The following is a 24,558-nucleotide window of genomic DNA, read 5'->3' as shown; positions in this document are numbered from 1 at the left end:
CCTTTCTTTATTTCCCTGCGCTGCGCGACGCGTGTTGGTTCGCGCTCGTCTTCTGCTGCAGAGAGTGGCGCTCGTGACGTCATCCTGCTGGAGAGGCTGCTGGGCACGGGCGGAAAATGGGCACAGATCTGCGAGGTGAGAGGCACACTTTCTGACACATGTAACATGTTTTGGGTGGCGACAATAGGAACTGCGTGTTTCTAGTCATCCGGTTTGCTAATGTTAGCAGGCTTAAGGGGCTCGAGGAGACGGATTTGTACCACGACTCGTCTACGTTATTGGAGAAAAATGGTGAAAATCTGTTGAACCGTGGTTGCGCCGTCGGGCACGACTTTGCAGCGAGGTAACACACCTGCAAGTATATGCCCGTAAATAAATGCTTGAATCGCGTTTGGCATTATTATTTGCCATCTCCATAGTTAGTATGAAAAGCGGTAGAGCCGCAAGCGTATCATTTCTCACATCCACGGACCCAAGAGAGTGAGAGCATGAGCTCCATTTCTGATTATTTATTGCCTCCACCCTTATCTGACATGACATGTTTGCCCACGACCGCATCAGCTGTCAATGACAGGGAGCGCAATTCGGATTTTTTAGGGAGAGATCCCCTGTCAAATGATAGGTCGTGTTTTAAATCCTAGTGAGCTGACTAACTAGACAGCATTAGCTGCCCACGTAAACATGGCCGTGATGTCACCGGCCTTTTTCTTGTCTGGATGGTTCCAGTTACTGTAATTAAATCACTATAACAATACTTTTTGCTATTTTACACTTTTTGTTTTGATAGCTGGCATAGGCTTTTTCTAAAATACATTGACTAGGCTGCCGACAGGCTATGAATAGTTACATTTTATGGTTTAAGGTAAGATTGTCTTAAGGAGCCTACACTGGAAAAAAAAAAAGTTAAATCAAAGTTGGTCTAAAATTATGACTAAAGATTGATTGATAGATGCAGGTTAGATGTTTTCACAAATGAACAGATAAACTATTTGCTTAACTTGCATTTTGCATAATTTTCAATATGTTACCATATTATTAATATTGTTCGTTGATCTAGATGGTCACAAATTTCTGTCTTTGTTTTGTTTTGGACTATGTAACTTTTATGCTAACTACATGCAGTTCTCACTTAATGCATGGTTACAAAAATGTTTTTTTTTTAGTTTTTTTTTTAGACTATTAAGAAATGGTGGTCTTGATAGACCTAGCCTCAGTCTCAGACGTCACGCCCACGGTCCGTTGGCTAAATGTCTGATGCAAATGGGACACTAAAGTGGAAACACTTCAGAAGTGTCGAAGTCGTCATCAGATTGGTTGAATTCTACAGGATTTCCGCGAGACGTGTGTGTCGCATTCTTAATGTTTTGCCTGGAACCAATGATACCATGACTCCAAACCCCTTTATGATAGAAGAAAGCCGCCGTGCTTACAACTGTGACAACGAGTGCTTATCAGGATCAGCTAAACGCTGAAAATATTTAAAGTACGTGGCATAGAATCTTTAAAAAATGTCCGAGAGTTTTACACACCGGTCTGTTATTGTGGTGACATTTCCACGCCTCAAAACGTGACGATGAACAGAACGAGCTGTGATTGGTTGTTTGGCATGTCGGTCAAACGGCCTTATTGGCGGGCCTTGTACAATGAAAGCTGCCATGAATTCCAGACCTTTAGTCTGAAGGTCTGGCTATGCGAGACTATGGTAGACCCAACATTAAACAAACAGTAACCAAGAAAATGTTTAATATTGTTGAAAAATTGGTCAAAGCAATTAGTTGCACTTATTTCGACCACTTTAAATTAACTGTAAAGAAAACCGATTGAGAGCCAGTGTAGATGTAATTTCCCTTATTATTGCAAAGAAGCCCAGGCATGTCAATACTGCTTCTTTTTTTCAGCACTGCATGATGATAATAACACTTAATGACAATAGACAATGAGGCATAGTGTTATTTACTGCTTCAGACATTGGTGGTCCCCTGTGTCTGATCTGCTATTGATCTCAAGCATACTTGGGACCGGTTTGTTTACCTCCTATGTGGATTCCGGTCTTCTCCGATTTCATGAGTTCTGTTTGGGAAATGTTTCACAAGTTGCTTTCTAAAATTAAGAAAGAATATTTCCATTATAAAACCTTTACATCATATGCAAGACTATTAAGTATATGTAATGAGTAATGTTTTGACAGGGGTTTAGGGAGCCTTTTGGTAGTTATTTCATAAATGTTCATCTTTGGAACATGAATTACGTTTTTTTTATTAAATCCGACAGCTCTCTGACCTTCAATAGATAGCACTGCAATCATGTTTATGGTCCAGAAAGGTAGTAAGGACATTATTAAAAAAGTCCATGTGACATCATTGGTTCAACCTAGTTTGATGAAGCTACAAGAATAATTTTTGCGTACAAAGAAAATAAAAAATAGCTTTATCCTACAGTTTCTTCTCTTCCGTGTCGGTCTTTGATGTGGAAGTCACACATTTATCAGTAGGCCGCATGCAGAGTTTGAAACCATTATTGTTTTGCAATGATTGTTTGACAGGTGAGTTCATGTTGTCTTGTATGCATGAACATTTGCAGTTTGGTTGGTGAAAAATTATGGAATATGTATTGTTTAGCAGAGCTGCAAGAAGTGTAAATCCATAGCGTTCCTAGGCTTAAAATCTACCAGATAGAGGTATAAATGTGTTTAAAGTGCACAGAGGAGTGACCACTGGCAATTGGCTTTGATTAAACCCAAACATTAAAACAGAAAGCACACAGAGGTGAGATAATGCAGTAATTATATTAGTTAATTGGATCTGTTAAAACAATAACAACATTATTTTAGTATGCCTCCTTTCTAGCAAACTGTGGACTAAGTGGATGCGAATGTTTGCTAACCTGTATGGAAAATAACATAATTGTGAAATCGATTTGGCGTGCATCAGCTAGTGGTACAGAAAGGGAAGTGTGAGAGGGCCTTTAGTGTTTTATTGGGATGTCTTCCAGACTAGTGGCATGTGATGAGCTGTGTGTAATGAGGGATAATTGGCTCAGTGAAATCCCACGGATCAATAGGGGCCAGACGAGTCTTTGGCCAGTGGAGCTTCAACTTTGGGAATCAACCATCCTGAGCAGCCTTGGCCTTCACGCTCTGAAGTTTTGCTGAGGCAGCTACGAGGAATATTTTGCATGCTTCATACAAGCGTTAGCATTGTCCTTGTGATTCTGCTGCTATGCCAGCCGTCTCTTCTGGTTGTGCTCCTTTGTGTTATTTTCATACAGTGACTTTTACCTACTTGCCTATGCTTGAGATGGCATTCGCAACCCGTTTTACTTCTGGGTTAATATCTCAGTTGGTCGAGTGGAGGTCGAAAGTTGATTTTTGTTCCAAGAAGCTCAAGACAAGAATGCAAATGTCTGACTCTGTATAACTAAAATTTATTGTGGGCCTTGATACAGAGCTGGCTAATGTGCTTTTTTTTTAATTGACCATTTTTAAAGTGGTTTTGCCATACTAATACATAGAAATAATCACTTTGGAAAATTAAAAAATGGTCAAGAAACATTACAATTTATAGTAGCATTACTAGAGTCTGAGTTATTTGCTTGTTGTGACTCTTTTGTGATACAACACAATGGACTATAAGAGCTGAGCTATTTTGGCTACTACTTTTAAACCACAGGTGCATTGTGTGATCATGCTAGCATGTCCGGCTTCACTCACTGAGGAGAAACCTCTACTTCCAAAGACGAGAATGAATGCGATTAGGTATTGATTTAGCATTTTCAGAGAGGTCACTCAAGTCTTGAGAAATGCATGGAATTGCATTATGCATTTAGGTAACAAGGGTTAGTCAAAATCTTATCGTAATCATAGAATAATTTGACTTTCAATTCATTTACCTAGACTTAAAATGTATATAAATAAACGTTACTGTGTTGACTAAATGGGTTAAATGACAGCATCCAGGTTGTACAAAGCCTCTTTCTATTCCATGAATAGAATTCAAATGTCATAATGAAAATTATGTAATGCACTGATGTGGCAAGAAGTACAGAGAACATTGCTCACTGTGACCTGATATAATAATGCACAATGACGTAGAAACACGATTTGCATATGTATGAATCTTTCAGTAAAATGTTAACACCGTGTTCTAACCAGGGACAATGCCATAAGATTTTTCCCCCCGTCCATTTTGAAAGCTAAAGTGATGTAATAAAATCAGTCAATCAGATCTCTAAAAATAAGACATTATTTGTGGCTTCTCACAACACGTCATTTCATGCACACAATTTCACAATGTCCCTGATGCTTTAGATGCCATGCTTTTTATGGTTTTCCTTGTTTTCACAAATCCTGTTAAATTCGTTATGAAATGTGTTTTATCAAAAAAAAAAAAAAAAAAAAAACCTTAATAAGCAGGAGGCCTAATGAGTTTTGGAATGGCCATGGCTTTTAATTTTCTGTGTTGAATATGGTTAGGACAAAGTGTAATGTAAAACTGGGACATGAAAAATACTATGCAAATTTTGGCAATTGTTTTTTATTAATTATAAAGAATATAAATAAAAATGAACTGATATTAAAATCCATACTATATATATATTTTTTATTTTATTTAATAAAAAGTAAACATTTTTTTTTATTCAGTCATATTAAATACTATAAGTGAATTTAGGCATCAAAACATAATACAGTATATAGTATGTAGAAAATAAAAATGGTTAAAGATTACATTTAGCGGATTACATTTAGCACCTTTTTAAAGCGATCGTTCACCCAAAAATGAAAGTCATTGACTCACCCTCAAGTTGTTCAAAACCTGTACAAGTTTTCTTCTTTTGTTGAACACAAAAAAAGTATTTTGAAGTATGACAGTAACTAAACATTTGCTGGTAGACATTGACTTCCCTAGTATGGAAAAAAATGAATATAAAAAAAAAATACTATGGAAGTCAATGGCTACCTTAAAAATATTTTCTTTTGTGTTCAGCAGAAGAAATAAACTCGTACAGGTTTGGAGCAACTTGAAAGTAAATAAATGATGATACAATTTTAATTTTTAGGTGGACTATTCCTTTAAGTGAGCATTAGATGACTGCGAAGGCAATCTAAATGCAAAAATATATAATTAAATGTAATAAATAAATAAAAATCAATAACCAATATATCCCTAATACAATTATGTCATTTATTTATATCACAATATCCTAATTCTTGACTTGATAATAGCATCTTCTCTTGGAGTTCCCTGCATCTCCCCGTCTCCACGAAAGGCAATCGACTGTCATTCTCTCTCTTCTCAGTCCATTCTAACATTCTTCCTGCATTCTTTATCTTATCCACCCCATCCTCCTCTCCTTGTTACCTCTCTCTGATGATTCATCATTACTGGCTGGCTTTTTTGCATCCATTTATTACATTCTAAGCTTGTATCCGTGGCAACAATAAACCTCCATCTTGGAAGCAGCAGTTTGTCTGCGAGACTCAACCGGCTCTCTCTCTGTCATCAAGGTCAGAGCTGATTGCAGGAATGTTGATCGTGATGTAGCATCAAAGTGGCCGCTCTTTCATAACCTCTGATAGCACCGGGCGGTTTCCTAGGCTTAAATGGTTGCTGTTAAGAGAACCCTTTAATGGTTTTAGTTATGTTTTTACTGCTAATGCTTGCTAAGAAGGCCTTAATCAAAAGTCTTTCGCTATCCCATTACAGATCTGAGACCAGAGAGTCTTCAAGCCCCATTAGTAATGAAAAGGTTTTCTCTGTCTCTTTAGCTAAGGAGGAAGGAGGATAGAGAGAGAGAGACAAACCCAGACAGAGATCATTTGTGGCACAATAGGGACAGAACAAGAATGATACCAAGTGCCTGTAATGATGTGCACTCCTGACAGAATGACATATGAAGACATCCACATAATGAAACTGATTGCACAGATTCTCATGCGATTCTGCTTTTTAAATTGTGTGTCACAATAGATGATATAATGATGATGCTCTTAAATCAGCAAGCACCCTCAGGGAAAGAGTCCGTGTTTTGTACCCAGTGGGAGAAAAACGCCACTTTAGTCACCCATCGCGATTTGATCAGCCAAGGACAGCAGATGTGGTCTAGGTTTTGACATGATTGTTTAAGCATGTTGTCAGATTTGTTTTCCTTCTTTCACTTTTTCTGCATTGAGAGATAGTCCAGCCATCCTAACTCAATGTCACCCTTTCTGAAATCACACTCCATTTATTACCTCAGACTAAGGGCTTCTTGCACTGGTCACATACAGTACATAGTAACAGCGTAAACCAGCCTAAGGTGGTCTAACCTGGTTTAAGCAGGCTTAGTAATTATGTCTCCCAAATCTGACAGTTCTTAAACCATCATCTCAGACACTGATAGTCTTGAGCAATGGCCAGATTTGTGATTTGATGCTTAAGAAAACTTTACTTTTTATTATCAATATTGAAAATACCTGTGGTGCTTAAAATTTTTGTAACAATGTAAAAGCCTTTTCCATCACTTTTTAAAAATTAAATGCATCATTGCTTGCCTCATTAAATTTATTAATATATTTAAAGCTTACTGATTCCAAACTTTGGAATGGTAGGGTGATGTATTTACATGAATTAATGTTTAATATTAAATTAAATTCATATATATTTTTTTGTATAATTAAAAAATATATATATATTGTGATTAAATATATTTTGCAATATCTGTCACATATATCAAATATATTTTGTGATATATGTCATCTGTCAACTAATAAATAAATTATGTTCAGAACACGAAGAGGAAATAAACTTCCAGAGCCAAGACTGCTGGACAATTTAGCATTTGCTGTTCTACTCTGAAATAATGCTTGTTAAATGCACTGTGCATGACCTACTATGGCAGATTATTTGATTCAGTATCTTGGATTAATTTTGGGGAATTGTGCTCGTCTAATCCCCAACTGAATGAAAATGACTGGCCCTTTCAATGTAGTCTCAGCCTGAAATTCATCCCAGGATCAAGTGTGCAGGATAAATACTCATCATTTCAGTTTCAATGTTCGCAATACTGTAGGAATGAAAAGGGTTGGAATTGGACCAGTATTAAAGACTGAAGAACACTAATGGGGATTCATTACACCTTGTTGATGACCTCTTTGGAAATAGTTATATGAACTATCAAGCCATGTGACTTACTACCAATAATTTCACACAACAGTAGCCTCCTTTGTTATGTTGTTAAGCTTCTAAGAGACTGTTCCTTGAACTATTCCCAAACATTACATTGAGTACTTGCCTTCTATTGTGGCATATTGAAAGATATACTTACTTGACAGATGCCTGGACATAATATGTTCATTTCTATTAGTGCATAGAAATGTATACAGTATTCAGCAAAAACAGCTCCATGCAAGTCCATTCTCAGTTCCTTAGAGGCTGAAGCCACTCTGAGAAATTAGACGACTTGAAATCTATTGCTTTAAATTGTCTCGTGGTTGTTTTACTCCATGCGCTGTTCATTTTACTATACACTCAACCAAGTGAAAAAAAAAAAAAAAGCAAGAGTAGGGTTTGTAAGATTTGATAAAAGGAATTATTTTCTGTTAGTGAAGATTTCAGGAACAGGGGTTTATATTTAACCCATGGTTTTATTCAGCATATTGCATTGCACAATTATAAATGTATGCCTCCAGTGAGCTGATATCAGCTTTTCTACACATCCTGTGCTCACTGAGTTTGCTAAACATCTGAATCTGAAAACTTTATTAGCTACAAGTTTACATTTACAAGAAATCTGACATTTTTGTGACAGATTTCAGTATTTGCAAAATCAAACTGAAATTGGGACGCTCTGTACTTTTAGTCATATTGGTATTGGTCAATAGATGTGACTTTTAATGTTATCTGTATTGTTACAATAAGTAAAATAGACCTGTATTTTTAAAGCGATAAATTATAGCCAAATGATAATGGACCCAACATACATACATATTGTTAATATATCTTTCAGACTTTACAATTTTCCATAACAATGCATTTTCAAGCAATAAATTCTATTAACTATAACAAAAGCAATAAACACAATACAGTATACTCTCATAAAGTGATATATGTTAAATATAAAATGTAAAAAACAGTCTTACACTTCTTCATTTAACAGTTGCTGATGCATTTTAATTAGTAAAAATGTTCCGTTGTTCATTTGTATCTCTGTCCAGATACTCTGACCTGTGTCTTCACATAGAAGCCAATAGACGTGATGAGCAAGCCTTAAAGGGGTCATATGATGAGATTTCATATTTTCCTTTCTCTTTTGAGTGTTACAGTAGCTGTGCTTAGGTAAATTCAGTAAAGTCGCAAAGATCAAAGTCTCAAACCAAAATAAATATTCTTTCTAAAACTTAATACTCAACCACACCTTTCTAAAATGCCTCATTCAAATACGTATCTACGTCACTTTGTTGCAAGATTTGCATAACACCATCTAAATGTTTATGCAAAGAAAGAAGGCGTAACATTTATTCTCGCTGTAGTATTGTTGCCGCCGCCACAATGTTGTGGAGATGCTGCATGTTTCCAAATATGTTAAGGGGCGTAACATTTCCGTCATTCGGCCAATCACAACACACTGGATAGCTGGCCAATTAGAGCACACCATGCTTTTTGGAACGATAAGCTTTGTAAAAATCGCCATGTTTCAGAGAGGCGGGGCAGAGAGGAGCAATAATAATGTATGGTATGCGGAAAATAATGTGTTTCTTGAGCCTTAAACTGCATAAATACATTGCATTACACCAAATAATGTTATTTTCAGCATCATCATATGCCCCCTTGAAAATATTTCAGGATATTGAAAACGGTATTAAAAAGTAATAAATCCAAAGTGCTGGTATCTGCAGATACCCTTAACTGCAAGCTTTAATATTTGTTCATTGTGTGTGTCTTTTCTCTCTTTTACTAGGACAAAAGTGTTGGGCTGTGAGAAAAACCGATTAAGTGCCAGGAATAGGCCTAACAGCAGTCAGGACCTTATTGAAGGACTAAATCAAGAACTTGTGACTCAGAGGGAGCATGTGTGATGATCTGCTATTCCTTGGTCAGCCTGCAGCAAACCCAGCGCGTCTGAGATGAGTGGTCCTCTGTGGTGCCCGGCCGCTGTCCCTGCCTGCTCTTGGCAGTGCTTGGTGGCGTGAGCAGACTACTCCATCCTGGCATCCACGGGAGCGTGGAATGGCCTCTTTGGACCTGCCGTACCGTTGTCCTCGCTGCGGGGAACACAAACGCTTTCGGAGTCTGTCGTCTCTACGCGCCCATCTGGAGTACAACCACACCTATGAGACCCTGTATGTGTTGTCCAAGTCCAACAGCGTATGTGATGCCGCTGCGCTGCTCCCCCTAGTGGCCGACGGAGCCCTCACTGCCGAATCTCGTTTTCCTTACCGCGAACTGCCCTGCTCTGGAGAAGAGCTTGGGCTTACGCCTTCATCTACCGCTTGCTACCTGCCCAATGTGGAGTTTCCTCTGGGCGAAATCCTGGTGAAGACAGCTATGAGCTCCGGCGACACCTTCTCTTCCACAGGGAACAATGCCGTGGCGGTGGCTGCTAACGTGGCCGCTAGTGCGGTGGAGGCGGCTTATGAAGAGGGTCTGGCTCGGTTGAAAGCTCGAGCATTCGAGAGACTCGAGCTAGACGAGAGGCTCGAGAAGTTGTCGGAGGAGGTGGAGCAGAAGATCGCAGCACGTGTTGGCCGTCTGCAGGCGGAGCTGGAGAGGAAAAGCTTGGAGCTGGAAAAGGCAAAGGTGGAGAGTGAGAAGCTCAGTCAGGAGAAGCAAGACCTGGAGGACAAGGCCACAGAGCTTTCACGGCAAGTGGATGTGTCTGTGGAGATGCTGGCCAGCCTTAAGCAGGATCTGGTTAACAAGGAGCAGGAGCTCTCACACAAACAACAGTAAGTTACAGGCATCCCACCTTGTTTCATGACCAACCCCTTAAAATGAGGAAAAAGTGCCTTTGATTAAAGAAATAATGAGAAATGTTCTTGACTGCATGGACCTTGCTGTTTTTGCTCAAATGCTTGATTCACTCTAGGGCTCTCCAACAGAAGTTACTTTGTTGGAGAAGGCAGGGCTTTAACAAAAGAAGAAATGCTAGATTCGTTTTCAACAGCTCCATGGGTTAGCCTCATTTAGACCACAAGACAGTCAACAAACCAGCAACTGTAGCATCTCTGTCTCTTGTCATATTTAATCTAATTAATTAGTCAGTGTCATTGGTCACCAAAACTGTTTTGTTACCAACATTCTGCAAAATATCTTTTGTGTTCTACAGAAGAAAGTTGTCCGGGTTTGTGACAACATGAGGGTGAGTTAATAGTGGCACAATTTTCATTCTTGGATCCCTTATTCCTTTAATGTTGTTTTCTGGAGATCAGTGCTTCTGTGATCTGCAGATGTTTTTACTGCCTCTTACTACCCTGCACCCTACGGGCCATTGCCTCTAATTGGCGGTTCTTTAACCAGTCCGCTCTGCGTTTATAATGGCACCAACTACCTAGCTGTATTTCTCTGTAGCAGCTTAGCAGTCTCAAATACGTGTTAATGTTATCATGGCAAGATTTCTCTGTCATAATGAAGTGAAAAATGGAGTCCATCAGATAACTTGTATTCAGTTGATATTATGAGCTCAACTTTGATTGCTAAGCATTGTGAAGGGATAGATTAATCATGCATTTTAGAAGATTGTAGATCACTAAACCTTTTCAATTCCAAATAATGGTTCCAAAGTGTGTTCAATTTCATAACATCTGATTTCCATTTTGACCAAAAACCAGAAAATTATTATTATTATTTTTAAGATATCAAAGAGTATTCAAGTATAAAATTCACTGAGTGTAAAGGGTATTTTAGTTGTCAAGATCGAATAGGGAAAAATAAAGTGGAAAAATACTTTCCTTTATATAAAGCCTCAGGTTAAAGCCATTCAAGAAATTTTTCACATAAAATTTCACCTCTCCCAAAATGATTGTGTTTTATATACTGGATATAGAGGTCCAAAAGAGAGGTGCAATTGAGCTTCTGGAGTGGTCTGAGTTTAGAGACTTGTGGTATATTCTCAGCAGGACTTCATCTGAAATATACACCCTCTGTGATTGATTTGTAGCTGCCTGTGGATTAGAGCTTTCTTGAGAAACCAGTCACGCACTGCTGCCAGGTAGAAAGAAAGAAAGAGGCCTAATTTCTTTTCTCCATCTCTCATCTTTAGGGTTGGGAATCGTTAGAAATTGTCAGTTTCCGTTTCCGGTTCCACCTAACGGTTCCGGTTCTGATTACGGTTCCATTAAAATCATTAAACAATTATTAAGAAATAGTGTTAAGGAAAAATGCACAATACTCAACTACTCAATGCTCAATACTGTTTATTACTTACTGTCAACTTAATTTAAAGGTCGGCAATGTCAAAATGCAACATATATTAGTACAGTGTAAAGATCTTCATAAGTAGGGTGGGGTATTGTTAGAAATTTTCCAGTCCGGCTTCTCGTTCCATTTAAATGAACTATTATTATGTTTTTTTTACTATTTTACCTTCACAGAATGTAGCGTTGCTGGAAGGTAGTAAGTAATGTTGAGTAATACTAGCCCATCAATCAGCATGTGTTTCAAAGCTGATGTTTTTTACACGATCAACGGTTAAACTTATAAACATGTATACACACTCTCCATTAAGTCCCTATTTTACAAATAATGATGCGGTCAGGATATGGTGTGATGCAATGAGTGGTTTCCACATTTTTAACATTTAAAATGCATTAAAATAAATATTTTCTATCACTTTATCACTCTTGAAATAATCTAACCCTCATACTTGCATAACAATAGCAGTCTGTTTATTTAGTGGTCCAAGTTGAAACCAGTATGTTAATGACAATATGGGACAAATATAATGTTATTTAGTGGCGGCAGGTGCAGGGCGCTGTCGATGTACAGTCAGACAAAACGATGTGCAGTTATCAAAGGCGCGAGTGCACATACAGTCGTGGGAAACATTGTGTTTGTCAACTAAAGACGCGACAGCGCAACGAGTCTGTGGAATGCGTGTTATTGGAATCAATGTGCTCAGTAATTAAAGAGGCAGGGAGGCGTGTCTGTTATTCGGTTCTTGACATCCTTTACGGGAAACGCAGAATATTCAGAACAGAAGGCTGCTCATGCGCTTGGTCACGTGTTGCACCAGAACCGTTTTCAGAACCGAAACGTAGAAATTGCTCACGGTTCCGGTTCTTTTCAAAGAACAAAACCGGTTCTGATTAAGAACCGGTTTTTGGTTCCCATCCCTACTCATCTCTCTGCTTATTGACCCTCAATACCTTTCCTCCATTTTCTCTTTTTTTCTCCCTCTCACTGTCACCTCAATCTTGTTAGCATCTCATATCCCAGCTGATCTCTGTTTCTCCTCTGAAGACTCTGGCCTCTTCTCTGACTTGCTGATTTTTGCTGATAACCGTACATCCTCTGGAGCTTTCAAAGCTAAACAGATCTTCAGACTATTCCGACTGTCATTTCTAACCAAACAAATGTACAGACTTCAATGCTTTTAAAACATTTGCAACGTAACTACCTTGTTGTGGCATAGCAATTTTTTTTCATGCTTCCAATTAAACAAAGATCGTCCTTGAAATCATTGCTTGCTGATTTGGGTCACAATGTCCTATTCAGCTATTTGAAATGTGAATGGATAGATCCAATGTCCATGGCTGCCATTATTATGCAAACTTAGGTGTGCGGATCATGATTAATTAATCTGTCTTGCAATTAAAGTGCCTCTGTAATGCCATAGTATCCATCTTGAAGAGGGCAGAAGTGTGAATGACAGATTGATATACTATATGTGTGTTTAGTATTCTGTTCATAAGAGGGCTCATATAATAACCTCTCTGTATTTGCATACAAATCTCTGCTAACGTTCTCTTTCAGCTGTCTCTGTCTTTCTCTGTGACCTATCCTGTCATACCGATGTGGAAATTTACAGGACAGGCACAGTTTGAGGACATGAGCTTGTTGGCATTGCCTAGAAGAGCGATGCATTGAAAATTCTGGAAGCTCACTGAAAATATTCGTTCTTAAATTCAAAATTTGCTTTGTACAGTTTATACCATGTAAAAACAAAAATCTAATACTTATATGAGTGACTGATAGCATGTACACCTCTATAGTGTGAACTAAAGCAATTGAGTCACACTAATTATTAGCAATAATTCCAAGCATTCCAAGACCCCCATTTTTGCCCTTGTCTAATTACATCTTATTAACCACTCTTGTTTCTTCTGTTTCTTGCATCTAATTATCATTTATATTGTCTGGAGACTGTGTTGCTTACAGCATTACATAATCATTTACTATTCTGAATACAGTAGGTTGCTGATTAGCTCTCTGCCGCTATTTTTATGTGCACTTGAAATAAGTTATTACTGCATTAGTGCAGATGAATGTTAAATGTCAGATGTACGATTCCTATTTCGAGGCAACGTGTTTTTTTTTTCTCATTGGTCCATGTCTGATGCCCTGCGTTGGATTCATCAGTTTGTATCGGCTTATCGCAAAAGTGTGTACAAACTCAAAATCATTAAATGCAGACTTTTCTGAATTGCACTTCATAAATTGTAGAGAATTTGCTTCAGCTAAGAAAATTCATTAATTTTCATGCATTGAATTATGGGTCTTAGTGCTTAAAATGCAGATGTAGTTTTGCACATATATTGCAAACTCTGTACTATATCATACATTTTTTTAAATCTAGTATGCAACATATAGAAAAACAATGATTGAGTGCTTTATACGCACATCTGTACTTATTTCATTCTGTTTTGCACAACTAATATTTCAGAACATCTTGTATTAGTCATCTAACCTATGTGAATGGAATATCTTTCTTTCAATATGAATCAAATGACTTATTCAATTTAAGTAAAAATGTTCCCTGTGCACTCTTCATACAATCTTTGTTGTAGCAGTAAAAAGCGTTATTGTTTAAAGACATATCTGACAGCCAACCAGTATGTATTCCCATGGAAACCAGTGTGGAAAAACAGTCTGTAGTTTTTGAAAGATCAAGGTTTCTTATTAAAAAATAAAACAATTCTTCTTTTTTAGACTTGTCTGAATACACACTGAATTCATTAGGCCAACTGCAGGGGTGTCTTGTGAGGTTGAGCAGCACCATCATAGAATCCAGTGCCCCAGAAACTAAAGTAATTTTATTGCAGCAGTTGGGTTCCTAAAGTAAAAGTTTCTCCATAGGGCAATTGATTTTGAACAATAACTTGGAGACCTTTGAAGACAGACCTTCTGTGACCTATGAGGTTTTTAATCAATGTTATATGCTTTTGTTGAAGCCATCAGCCAACATTATTAAATACTCATGTTGAAAAGCGAAATTCTTGATGAAAAACTACATTACTCATGATTATGCAAAACAAATTTACACCAGTAAGACAATCCTGAAAAAAAAAGCTAACTCTACAAAGCACTGTGTCTTGTAGCTTTGTGTTTTTCTATTATTTTCAATTTTTTATTTTATTGCTTTTTGAACCCATTTGGATTTAGAAATGGTGATGCATGATGTCAGATTTAACCAGACATACTTATTTGGTGCTTGATTTAAAAAAATTAAATAAATAAAAAACATGTTTCATCGCAATAAGATTTATGCAAGATGCGTAAATACCATAGACTGTATAAAAACATGGACGTAGTGTCCGTGACGTCACCTGTAGACTCCTGAAGTGTGTTTTTGAAGCCTAAAGTGTGTAGAGCGGGCCGTTGCCATCTTGGCAGTGTCCCCGCGTGACTCTCCGTGACAATCAAAAATGGGCAAAAAGGTGGGAGCTAGTTGCTGAAGCCACGCCCACCTAGCGCAACGGCAGTGTCAACAGCTGCAAGCCCCCTGTCACTCAAGTGGCTACGCCCTTAATTATGTGGAATTTAAGTCTTAATATAATTTAAACGGACGAGTTATAAAAAAAATTCATCCCCCTCACAGTTGTCATGAAGGACAAAATTAGCTATTTAGACCAAAATAATTTTTTGCACCAGGCTGAAAACATGTTTTTTCCTGCTGTAAAGTTGGGCATTTTAACATGGGGAGTCTATGGGACTGACTCCCTTTTGCAGCCAGCCTAAAGTGGCCAGGCGATGAATTGCAGTTTTAGTCACTTCCTTATTGGCCTCACAAAAGGGAGCGGGAGGTTGGTGCTCGGTAAATACTCAGAAAAGTAACTGGTTAGACCCTAGCACTACCTGATTATTCTGTTTTTATGGCGTATCTTAATGTAAATATAATAAACATCTCCTGTTCTATGGTATTACCACTGCTATAAATGCATAACTGATTTTTTTTAATCATCTACAGCCAGCTAAAGTCCAAGCACTACTTGTTTCCAAGGGGGGAGTGGGGGGGGGTGTTCTTGGTTTCTTTTTGAACATCATTTTTGTAGCATCATACCTGAGCAGTTTTAATCCATTGCTTTATCAATAAGGGCTATGTGGATGTAAGCACACAGGTTATCACACACTCTGTCAGTCTGTCTGTACTGTACACTGTGTTCTCAATCAGACTGAGTTCTGTCAAACATTCCAGTTCAAACCTTAAGATTGTTATTTGTTCTTGTACTTGTGTATGTGTACGTTTGTGCTCATTAATGAAGGTTAAGTTTATTAGCTGACACAAGCTAGAACACTATGCTTCTCCCAGCATGCTTTGCTTGTAGCATATTGGAATTTAGATATCTTTTTGGGCTGGCGGTCTTATCTGTATTCCTGTTTCCCAGTGAAGAAGCTTCAGTCAGCTCCAGGACTGTAAGCTAGACTGGGAGAGTTTTGATTAGGGCAGACAGTGGGAGAAATACTGGAATACATCATGATGCTTCGGTCAGCATTTGGACTTTCTGAAAGACACCGCTTTCTGTGATCGGCCTCAAAAATCCTAATCGGAGCAACCCTAGTCTCCAACAAATGGCAAACAAAAATCATTAAATTCCAGATCAGATCAGAAATTCTGCACATGCATATAACTATTGGGGCAGTATATAAAATCTTAAAAATAAAGGTGCTTCATAAGGATTTTCACACTGATGCCATTCTGGTTTCACAAAGAACCATTCAGTAAAAAATGTTTTTTAAAGAACCATATGTTTCTTGCCTTTTTATAATCTGAAGAACCTTCTTTCACCACAAAGAACCTTTTGTGAAACAGAAAGGTTCTTCAGATGTTAAAGGTTCCTTATGGAACCATTTAAAGGGTCTTTGGCATCGTGAGGCACCTTTCATTTTAAGAGTGTATCAAACCACTTGTTGCTAAAAATTGCTAGTAGGTATTCATTGTAAAATTTCCATACACCCCTGCAGAGTCATCATTACTTTTTGTTTGTATTTATTTATTTATTTTTTTCAGAGATAAAGACTCTTAGTAAAAATGCATATATTTGCATATAGGCCTGCTCTTATAGAGACAGTCTCAATGCAAATAGACATGGACTTAAATCCACAAAACTTCATTTTTTTCCCCTTGAGGTCTTTAATATAAACACACACTGATCCCCTGTGCTGGCCCTGCACATTGTGGGAAGATAAACAGATTTATCAAGCTGACCAATGAAATTGCCAGCTCTTTAACCACTGAAAAGGCTCTACTGCGGTTCAAGATACATTGAGGGGCTGAAGTAGATGTATGTATGTGGATGTGCGCGTGGTACAGCACGCAGTGAACACATGCTGATCTGCCCTGCCTCCACATTACTGCGCCTGTAATTAGTCTCGTTTACACTGTTGATTGACTGTCATGCTCTCTGTTGTTAGTAAACAAAAACACTGCTGACCTTTACTACAGTAAGAACACTGCAGTCGAGTGAAAAGAGAGCAGTCATTCAACAACTAATTACTCAAGATACAGAAAAAGCTGCAGTATGCACCCCCCCCCCCTGAATAAAAATAAAGAAATAAATTGCTTTAATGTTCTTTTCTTTGCAGTAAGAATGAATAGGGCATGATAGCACATAAGTACATCTTAAAAGTGGTCTGTATGTCTTTATCTCAAGCAGAGTTATTTCAGTATTCTTAATATATTATATACAATACTTGTCCCCTGATTTCACTACTGATCAGTGACGTAAGTCTTGAATTGGTGATGATAAATTACTGCACAAGAAGGGAAACATACTGGAAATAATAATACCAACATGATATGAAAAGACAGCAGTCTTGCATGATAATTTAATAGAGCCTGATCTTTATCATAGTTATCTACTTAGAGGATCTTTTGTGATTACACAATTACATAAATGCCACTGAGATCACATTTGCGCACATTCATTTTCCTAGTTTATAAAATGCTGCTTTTAATTCATGTGGATAATTAAAGCCTCTTCCTTGAGTAAAGGAACTGCTGCATATTCACTATGGCTTATGACCTTATTTGCAACCTTTGTTGATGAAGTACTCAAGATGTCAGTATCTCAAAATATCATTTTGTTGGCGTACGGAAATGAAAAGTCCAACTGTGTGAGAATCTACTATAAGTGTGAGAGGGGCCTAGAATAGCTGAGGCGATGGTGTCGACAGAGGAGCAAGCCAGTGTTTACAGAGACCTTTCCTACGCAGAGATAACAGTTGTCGTGCTTTCATTGGCTGTACGCACTCTCCAGGGATTTGCAGAATGCTAGAGAAGATAAACAAGTATGAGAAAAGAGGCAATTTGGAGGGAGAAAGTGGTTTCAGATGCCCTATTCCCATTTGATATTTGCATGTCCATGTTTAATTTCTCTAAAAGAAAATGCTGTTGGTAGCGATGCATCAGGTCATCTATATGCCACCATATCTTTAGAGTTACATGTACTTATATAATTATTGCTTTAATACTTATTGCTCTTTAAAAAACTCAAACTCTTCACAAAATTGATTAAGAGCAACTGACAAGTTATCACCACTGAGACCACTCAATCCTTTCACAGTAATCCCCATTTATTCCTCCTTCTCGTTCCTTTCCTCCTCACTCAGAGAGGTGGCCCAGATCGATCAGTTTCTGCAGGAAACGGCTGCGCGTGAAGCCAATGCTAAAGTGCGTCTTCAGCAGTTCATCGAGGAGCTGCTGGACCGGGCCGACCGTGCTGAGAAACAGCTCCAGATCATCAGCAGCTGTGCCACCACCCCCAATGGCAGCCTGGGACACTGCAGTCTGCAGGGATCCAAACCTAATAGACGACAGGTACAGTGATCGAGCGAAGGAGATGAAGGAGAAAAAAGAAATTGGCGTGATGTACTAAAAAAAAATCTTTGAGTTCACACCTGTCTTTGTAGTCGGTTATGCAACTTCAATTAAAAATACATCGAGATTTCAGTTTCTAAATGGGATAAAGCATTCAGGATTCTCTTTAACTCCAATGGCTTTATCACTTGCAAAGTGTGGATTTCATGGTCTTATATAACAGGGTGATGCATAGGTATAATTAAATTGTCGTAATGTTTGCTTTGTTCCTGTATCCCATTTTAAGGAATCATATAATAGTTGCCAAAAAGGTAGATTTTTTCACATTTTACCATAAACAAATGGTATTTTTCAAAATTAACAGAATGTGTATAGTTTAATGAACGAATACCAAGTTTAAAGAAGTATGAATTTGAGTCAAACTTTTGTCACAGAGCACTCAGGTATACACTAACATTAAAAGTGTTTGTTTAAAATAAAAAAAATAATTAATGATTTTATTCAGCAATAATAAAATGCATTTAATTGATTAAAAGTGACAGTAAAGAGTTTTTATTTTTAGAATTTTCTATTCATCAAAGAATCCTGAAAAAGCATCAGTTTCCACAGAAGCATTAGGCAGCAATAACTGTTTTCAACAATTATAATAGTAATGTTTCTTCAGCATCAATTAAGCATATTAGAATGAATTCTGAAGACTAAACTAATGGCAGCTTCAGCATTATTCACAATCATTTTTTTTTAGTATGCTTCTGATCAAAAAACTGCACTCTGCTCTGGTTTGCTCACCACAACTTTGGTGAACAAAATAGAGTGATTTCAAATTCTTAAAATTTTTTACATATCCCAAACTTTTGGATAGTACTGTTTACATGTAGAAAGATTTAGTTACCTAACCAAATAGTAATGCAACAAGCCAAATATATTTTATTATTAGCATTATCCTGATAAGTACATATACTGTGTGGACATGTAAAAAGATGGCTTTATAATATGAGTTAATGTAGTGAAAGAAGTCTTTGTTCTATGAGCACATCAACATATATAACAGATTGAGGGCAGGCAGTGGAAATTGACTGAAAGTGCTTTGTTAAGGTTGCAGTTCTGTCTGCAATTTTCTGTGAGATAAATAAATCTTAATGCAGAAGTCAGGAAGTGTTTCATACCTCATTTCTGTGAACCTCCAGAGAACTTTTACAATGTTAAAAGATTGCACTGGTACACTAGTCTCATTTTCTTAGATCTTGAGGGTGTTAAACTGTGGTTGGTTAATGACTGGTTTCAGAACTGACTACCGTGAGTGTACAGTAAATGCATTCGGACAAAGTCCTTTCAGGCAAGACGTGCCACTCGGCTGCCATCTTTGCAACGCCTCCCGGCAGCTATTTCAGAATAACAAGACCATTCAATAACAAATGAATGGGCAGAGAGTCAGAACTGCACTTTCACTTGTCACCGGGACATAAAAACAGCATGTATAGAAACAGCAGTAAAATATGATAAAAATCGCTGAAAAAAATTTGATGACTTTGCCCCAAAATAAGGTTTAAAACGGCTTTTTCCCCACAGGTTATACCTTTACTACACATGCGCAAGGGTTCCTCAACTGTGCCCATACGTCAGTGGAACCAGACGATAGGCTTAAATGTTTCCTGGCTTGACTGTTTTATAAGCAGATGATTGGCTTTCCAGCGGGAGGGGCGGGTCATGTGCACACAACCGCCATCTTTGCCGTTACGAATTTTCCTTATATAGTTGTATTGAGGATTGAGGAAGTGGCATGTCTCTTATAAACTGTCTCTGATTCGGATCACTAAGAAATTATTGGTCTGTTATTGAGGAAGAAAAATAAATTTAAAGGGTTAATTCACCCCAAAATTTAAATTAGCCCATAAATAACTCACCTTGAAGTCATCCTAGGTATATATGACTTTCTTCTTTCATACGAATCTAGATATTTAAAAAATTGTCTTTGATCTTTCAAGCTTTTTGATGCCACTCCGTGGGTCTTGCACTGCATCGGTCCTTGAGAAGTTTCCTTACTTTAAGACTGCTCTTAGATTTGCTGCATCTGTGCTGTGTAGTTATGCATGGTGCTATATAAATAAAATGAACTTGAACTTGAACTCGAACAAAGTTTCCTTACTTTAGCAAAGGAAAACCAGTCTCCTCTTGGCTTATATCGAAATCCTCCGACATTCTGCTTTTCCGCGTGTGTCACTTCTGAGCGGTGCATTGGCCACTCATGCGTCATTTCCCCTGAACTGTTTCGTAAAAGTGATTATTATGTTTTGAATATGGATATTTTTCTTACAAAAACGCATCAATTCACTACAGAAGGCCTTTGTTTACCCCCCCGGAGCCACGTGAGACACTTTTTTTAAATTGGATGAGCTTTTTATTAAACTTCTCAAGGACCGATGCAGTGCAAGACCTGCTGAGTGGCATCAAACAGCTTGAAACATCAAAGACAATTTTTAAAATATCTCCAAAAGAAAAAGTCATAATACCTAGGATGACTTCAGGGTGAGTGATTTAGTTTCATTTATATTATTATTTCGATTATAATTTTTTGGGTAAACTATCCTTTTAAGTCCTTTTTAATAATAGTGAAGAAAGTGCAGAAATTATTAAAGTTTTGTACACTGTTTACATTTTTTGGTGTTTATGTATCACAATTGGGCAGAATTCAGTGTGGGTTTGTGTATGCGGTTGAATCACACTGCCGTTTAGGCTTCTTGTTGACAGCTGATGGCATATTCAGGCAGCACCCTATCAACCCTCTGACATCATTGGGGACCCCCTTCGTCACCATGGAAACAGCAATCTTCATTTGCCATTTACTCATATAGTGTGTTGCACACAGCACTGTTGACTCCGTTTGAGTTCTCACACAGCCTGTGTTCCCAAATGCCAGCCACGGCCTTCCAGTCTCCTACTATCTGGACAGAAAGTGCACTCAGTGATGTCAGAAGAAGGGCAGAGTGTTTCAGGAGCATGCATGCTGTTATTCAGGACATTTGGCCTAAATTACAGCACAGGCAGGAAAGTAAGAAAGAAAGAACGATGGAGGTGCAGAATTACTGTTGTTGTCTCGAGCATTTTCCACAATTCTGGCCAGTCTTTTACACTGTGCACCACTAGTGAGATCGATGCTGCTGCTTCTCATGCTGCCCCATTTCTGCAGGCACTTAGCCCAGTGTGTGTTTGTGAATGTGTGTGTGCCCTGTCAGCACTATGGCACCTTTCTTGGCCCATATTTTCTCGGTTGTATCACCTTGCCAGCTAAAGCAGTTATTTAAAGGCACAGGTTTCCTATTTCCTGTATGAGATTGCTAAGTTTAATACTTACACCTGACAAATAAAAGCCAATAGTAGTTGAATGATATGGTATTTCTCTGGGATAAAAAACTTTTTTTTTTTTTTACACTACATGAAGTACAATATTCAGGATTTACAGGGAGATAGGCCGGGCAGTTTTCTCTTATAATAGAATTTTTTTTTTTTTAATAAAACAATAATATTTCTCCTCCATATGTCGCAAAACAGGTCTTAAATACAATTGTTATAAAAAAACACTTTACATAGATTAGAATTATTATATATAAATTAAAACCAACCCAAATAAAACCAATCCATGTTGTTGTAATAAAATAAACATTAAGAATTTTATTTCAGCTAGATGCCAAAGTGACATTTCTCTTAAAAACTATTATTAAAATATTTTATTAAAACTATAGATATATTACAAAATAAAAATGGCAAAACAACAAAATTACTGACACTTTAAAACTAAAGTGAAAACACTTTAAATAAAAAAATAAAATCTAAATATTAACAAAAACAAATCAAAACACTGATGTAAGTTTGCTAAAATTAAACAATTTTTCATAATATTTAAGAACTTAGAAAACATAAATTAGTCATTATCTTTCACGTGTAGTAAGTGTAAGGTAAGCCAATTTGCATAAAAGCAGCTAAATGACAAATTAGTTATTTGTAAGATTAGTAATCAGTCTTGTTGGCTGTGCTGTTATTTTGGACGGAAGGAGTTCTGAAACTGTCAGTGTTGACCCAGACATAACCTAGTCCTCATGAGGGATGAATGGTGACGATAAAGCTTGTAAATGCCAATTTCATCAATAAAGTCCTGATGAAACTGTGACATGTGTTTCTTCCCATGTTCCATATCTCTCCAGTCTGCATCATGTCTGAACAATTGAGATAGGTCCTAGTTTCCTAATTCCTACCCGACCTGTCAATCTCCATTGATTCTGTTTGTATTTCCTTCATGATGTTGAGCTACTGTACAGTATCTCAGATGTGTTCAGTGAAATTTTGGAGAACCATTTTCTCACATTTTCCCTTGGTTCTCTGTCTTTCCCTCAGAGAAATTCCAGTATCTCTGGGGCATCAAGGGGAATGTACCAAGTGTCCGATCGACGTTCCTCCCCCAGCACTGCGTAAGTCTCAGAATAACCCAATTCTGCCTTCATGTCTGTTTTCACATCAGTCGAAGTAAATAATTATTTATTACAAAACATTAGGCACTAAGAATATACAGGCAAGACATAATAAATAGCTGTGGCTCCTGGCGATATATTAAGGTCATATGAAGTGAAACAACTGGTCTGTGCAAGAAACTGATAAAACAGATTACAGATTAAACTATCCTTTTAAATAATTTGATGTATTATTTATGTATTATGATCTGCATATTTTGAAAGTAGTTTGATTTAAAATATATAAAAAAAACCTAGTCATTTAGATCAGGTTACCTAGAGAGATCAATTAAATGCTTCATAGTAGACAGGACAGAACCCCCCATCTGAGGGTTCCCCCCCCCCTAAAAATATTATTAAAAACCACAATGCTTATTGTAAAAACCTATGTTTTATACTTTAAATAATTGTGCAAGTAGTAAAACAACCCAACCAGGCGAAAATGTCTTTAAAATTTTGAAAAAGTTTTGGGTCTCCCCCTCCCTTGCATCACAGTGCTTTGCTCCAAATGCCTGCTTTCTTCTTTTACTGAGAGAGAACAAAGTCAATAGTTGTGGAACTCCAGTCAAGCTGTCGGGGCTATTTTATTCACTTATACATCGGATGAAGTGATTATTTTATCTTTAATTTTATGCTTAAGGGAAAGGGTTGCCAGTTATTCTTAACAAAACCTGCCCAATTGCTACTCAAAACTAGCCCAAACTATTTGCGTTCTGAGGGGTTCCCCTGGGAAGAATTGTGTTCTGGGGGCTAAAATACACATTATTGGGGTCATTTCAACCCACCGACATAAAAAACAACCAGCGGCAACAGTGATGAAGTAGCCCAATTTCACAGGAAAACCACGGACTTGGCAACACTGTGACAGATAATGATGTCTACAACAGACACGAGCGCTGTCACGGCGTGACCACAACAGCTTTAAGTTGTCTCATTGCTGCACTAATAGCACTAATGTATACAGTACAGACCAAAAGTTTGGACACACCTTCTCATTCAAAGAGTTTTCTTTATTTTCATGACTATGAAAATTGTCGAGTCACACTGAAGGCATCAAGGGCTATTTGACCAAGAAGGAGAGTGATGGGGTGCTGCGCCAGATGACCTGGCCTCCACAGTCACCGGACCTGAACCCAATCGAGATGGTTTAGGGGTGAGCTGGACCGCAGACAGAAGGCAAAAGGGCCAACAACTACCTCTTGAAGCTCATCAAGAGAATGCCAAGAGTGTGCAAAGCAGTAATCAAAGCAAAAGGTGGCTACTTTGAAGAACCTACAATATGACATATTTTCAGTTGTTTCACACTTTTTTGTTATGTATACAATTCCATATATAATTCCACATGTGTTAATTCATAGTTTTGATGCCTTCAGTGTGAATCTACAATCTTCATAGTCATGAAAATAAAGAAAACTCTTTGAATGAGAAGGTGTGTCCAAACTTTTAGTCTGTACTGTCTACTGTACTACATATCTCTACAAGTACAATGCTAGCTGTATTATTTGTGTTCCCTTCAAAAATTGCTATTGAGAAATTGTTTATTGCCCCCCCACCCAACTGTTAGACAACATTTACGGCCATGACTGTAGTGATGTTTTGTTGTTGAATTAATTTTTCATTTTTATTTTTTACAGATCCGTTATTAATCATAGAATAAGAGTCATTTGTTCCTGAATTTTTTTTTATTTTTACAAATCAGATAAATGACTGAGTCAGTGACTCACTCATAAAGATACCAAATGTTTGCACTGTGAAAGTATAGTTTTACTTCAAACTTACTTTTTAATTTTATCATTAAATTTGCCACCAGAAGTTTTGCAGCTAT

General features: G+C 37.6%; 1 protein-coding gene across 2 annotated transcripts in view; it reads left to right on the top strand.

Annotated features, from left to right (window-relative positions):
* The window catches only part of LOC127949249 (F-box only protein 41-like), a 42,215-nt gene continuing 17,657 nt past the window's right edge, over positions 1-24,558 (top strand). The window contains exons 1-4 of one of the 2 annotated variants that reach the window (XM_052546298.1): positions 1-135; positions 8,935-9,922; positions 18,024-18,231; positions 22,621-22,694. In XM_052546298.1, the coding sequence (XP_052402258.1) occupies positions 9,204-9,922; positions 18,024-18,231; positions 22,621-22,694 (1,001 nt within the window). In that variant the 5' untranslated portion in view covers positions 1-135; positions 8,935-9,203. Of the gene's footprint in view, positions 136-186; positions 344-8,934; positions 9,923-18,023; positions 18,232-22,620; positions 22,695-24,558 lie in introns of those variants that run through there. The other variant, XM_052546297.1, reaches the window with a different exon arrangement.

The sequence above is a fragment of the Carassius gibelio genome, chromosome B1 (assembly GCF_023724105.1).
Source record: "Carassius gibelio isolate Cgi1373 ecotype wild population from Czech Republic chromosome B1, carGib1.2-hapl.c, whole genome shotgun sequence".
In the NCBI taxonomy this organism is placed as follows: Eukaryota; Metazoa; Chordata; class Actinopteri; order Cypriniformes; family Cyprinidae; genus Carassius; species Carassius gibelio.
This window is presented reverse-complemented; position numbering and strand designations above follow the sequence as displayed.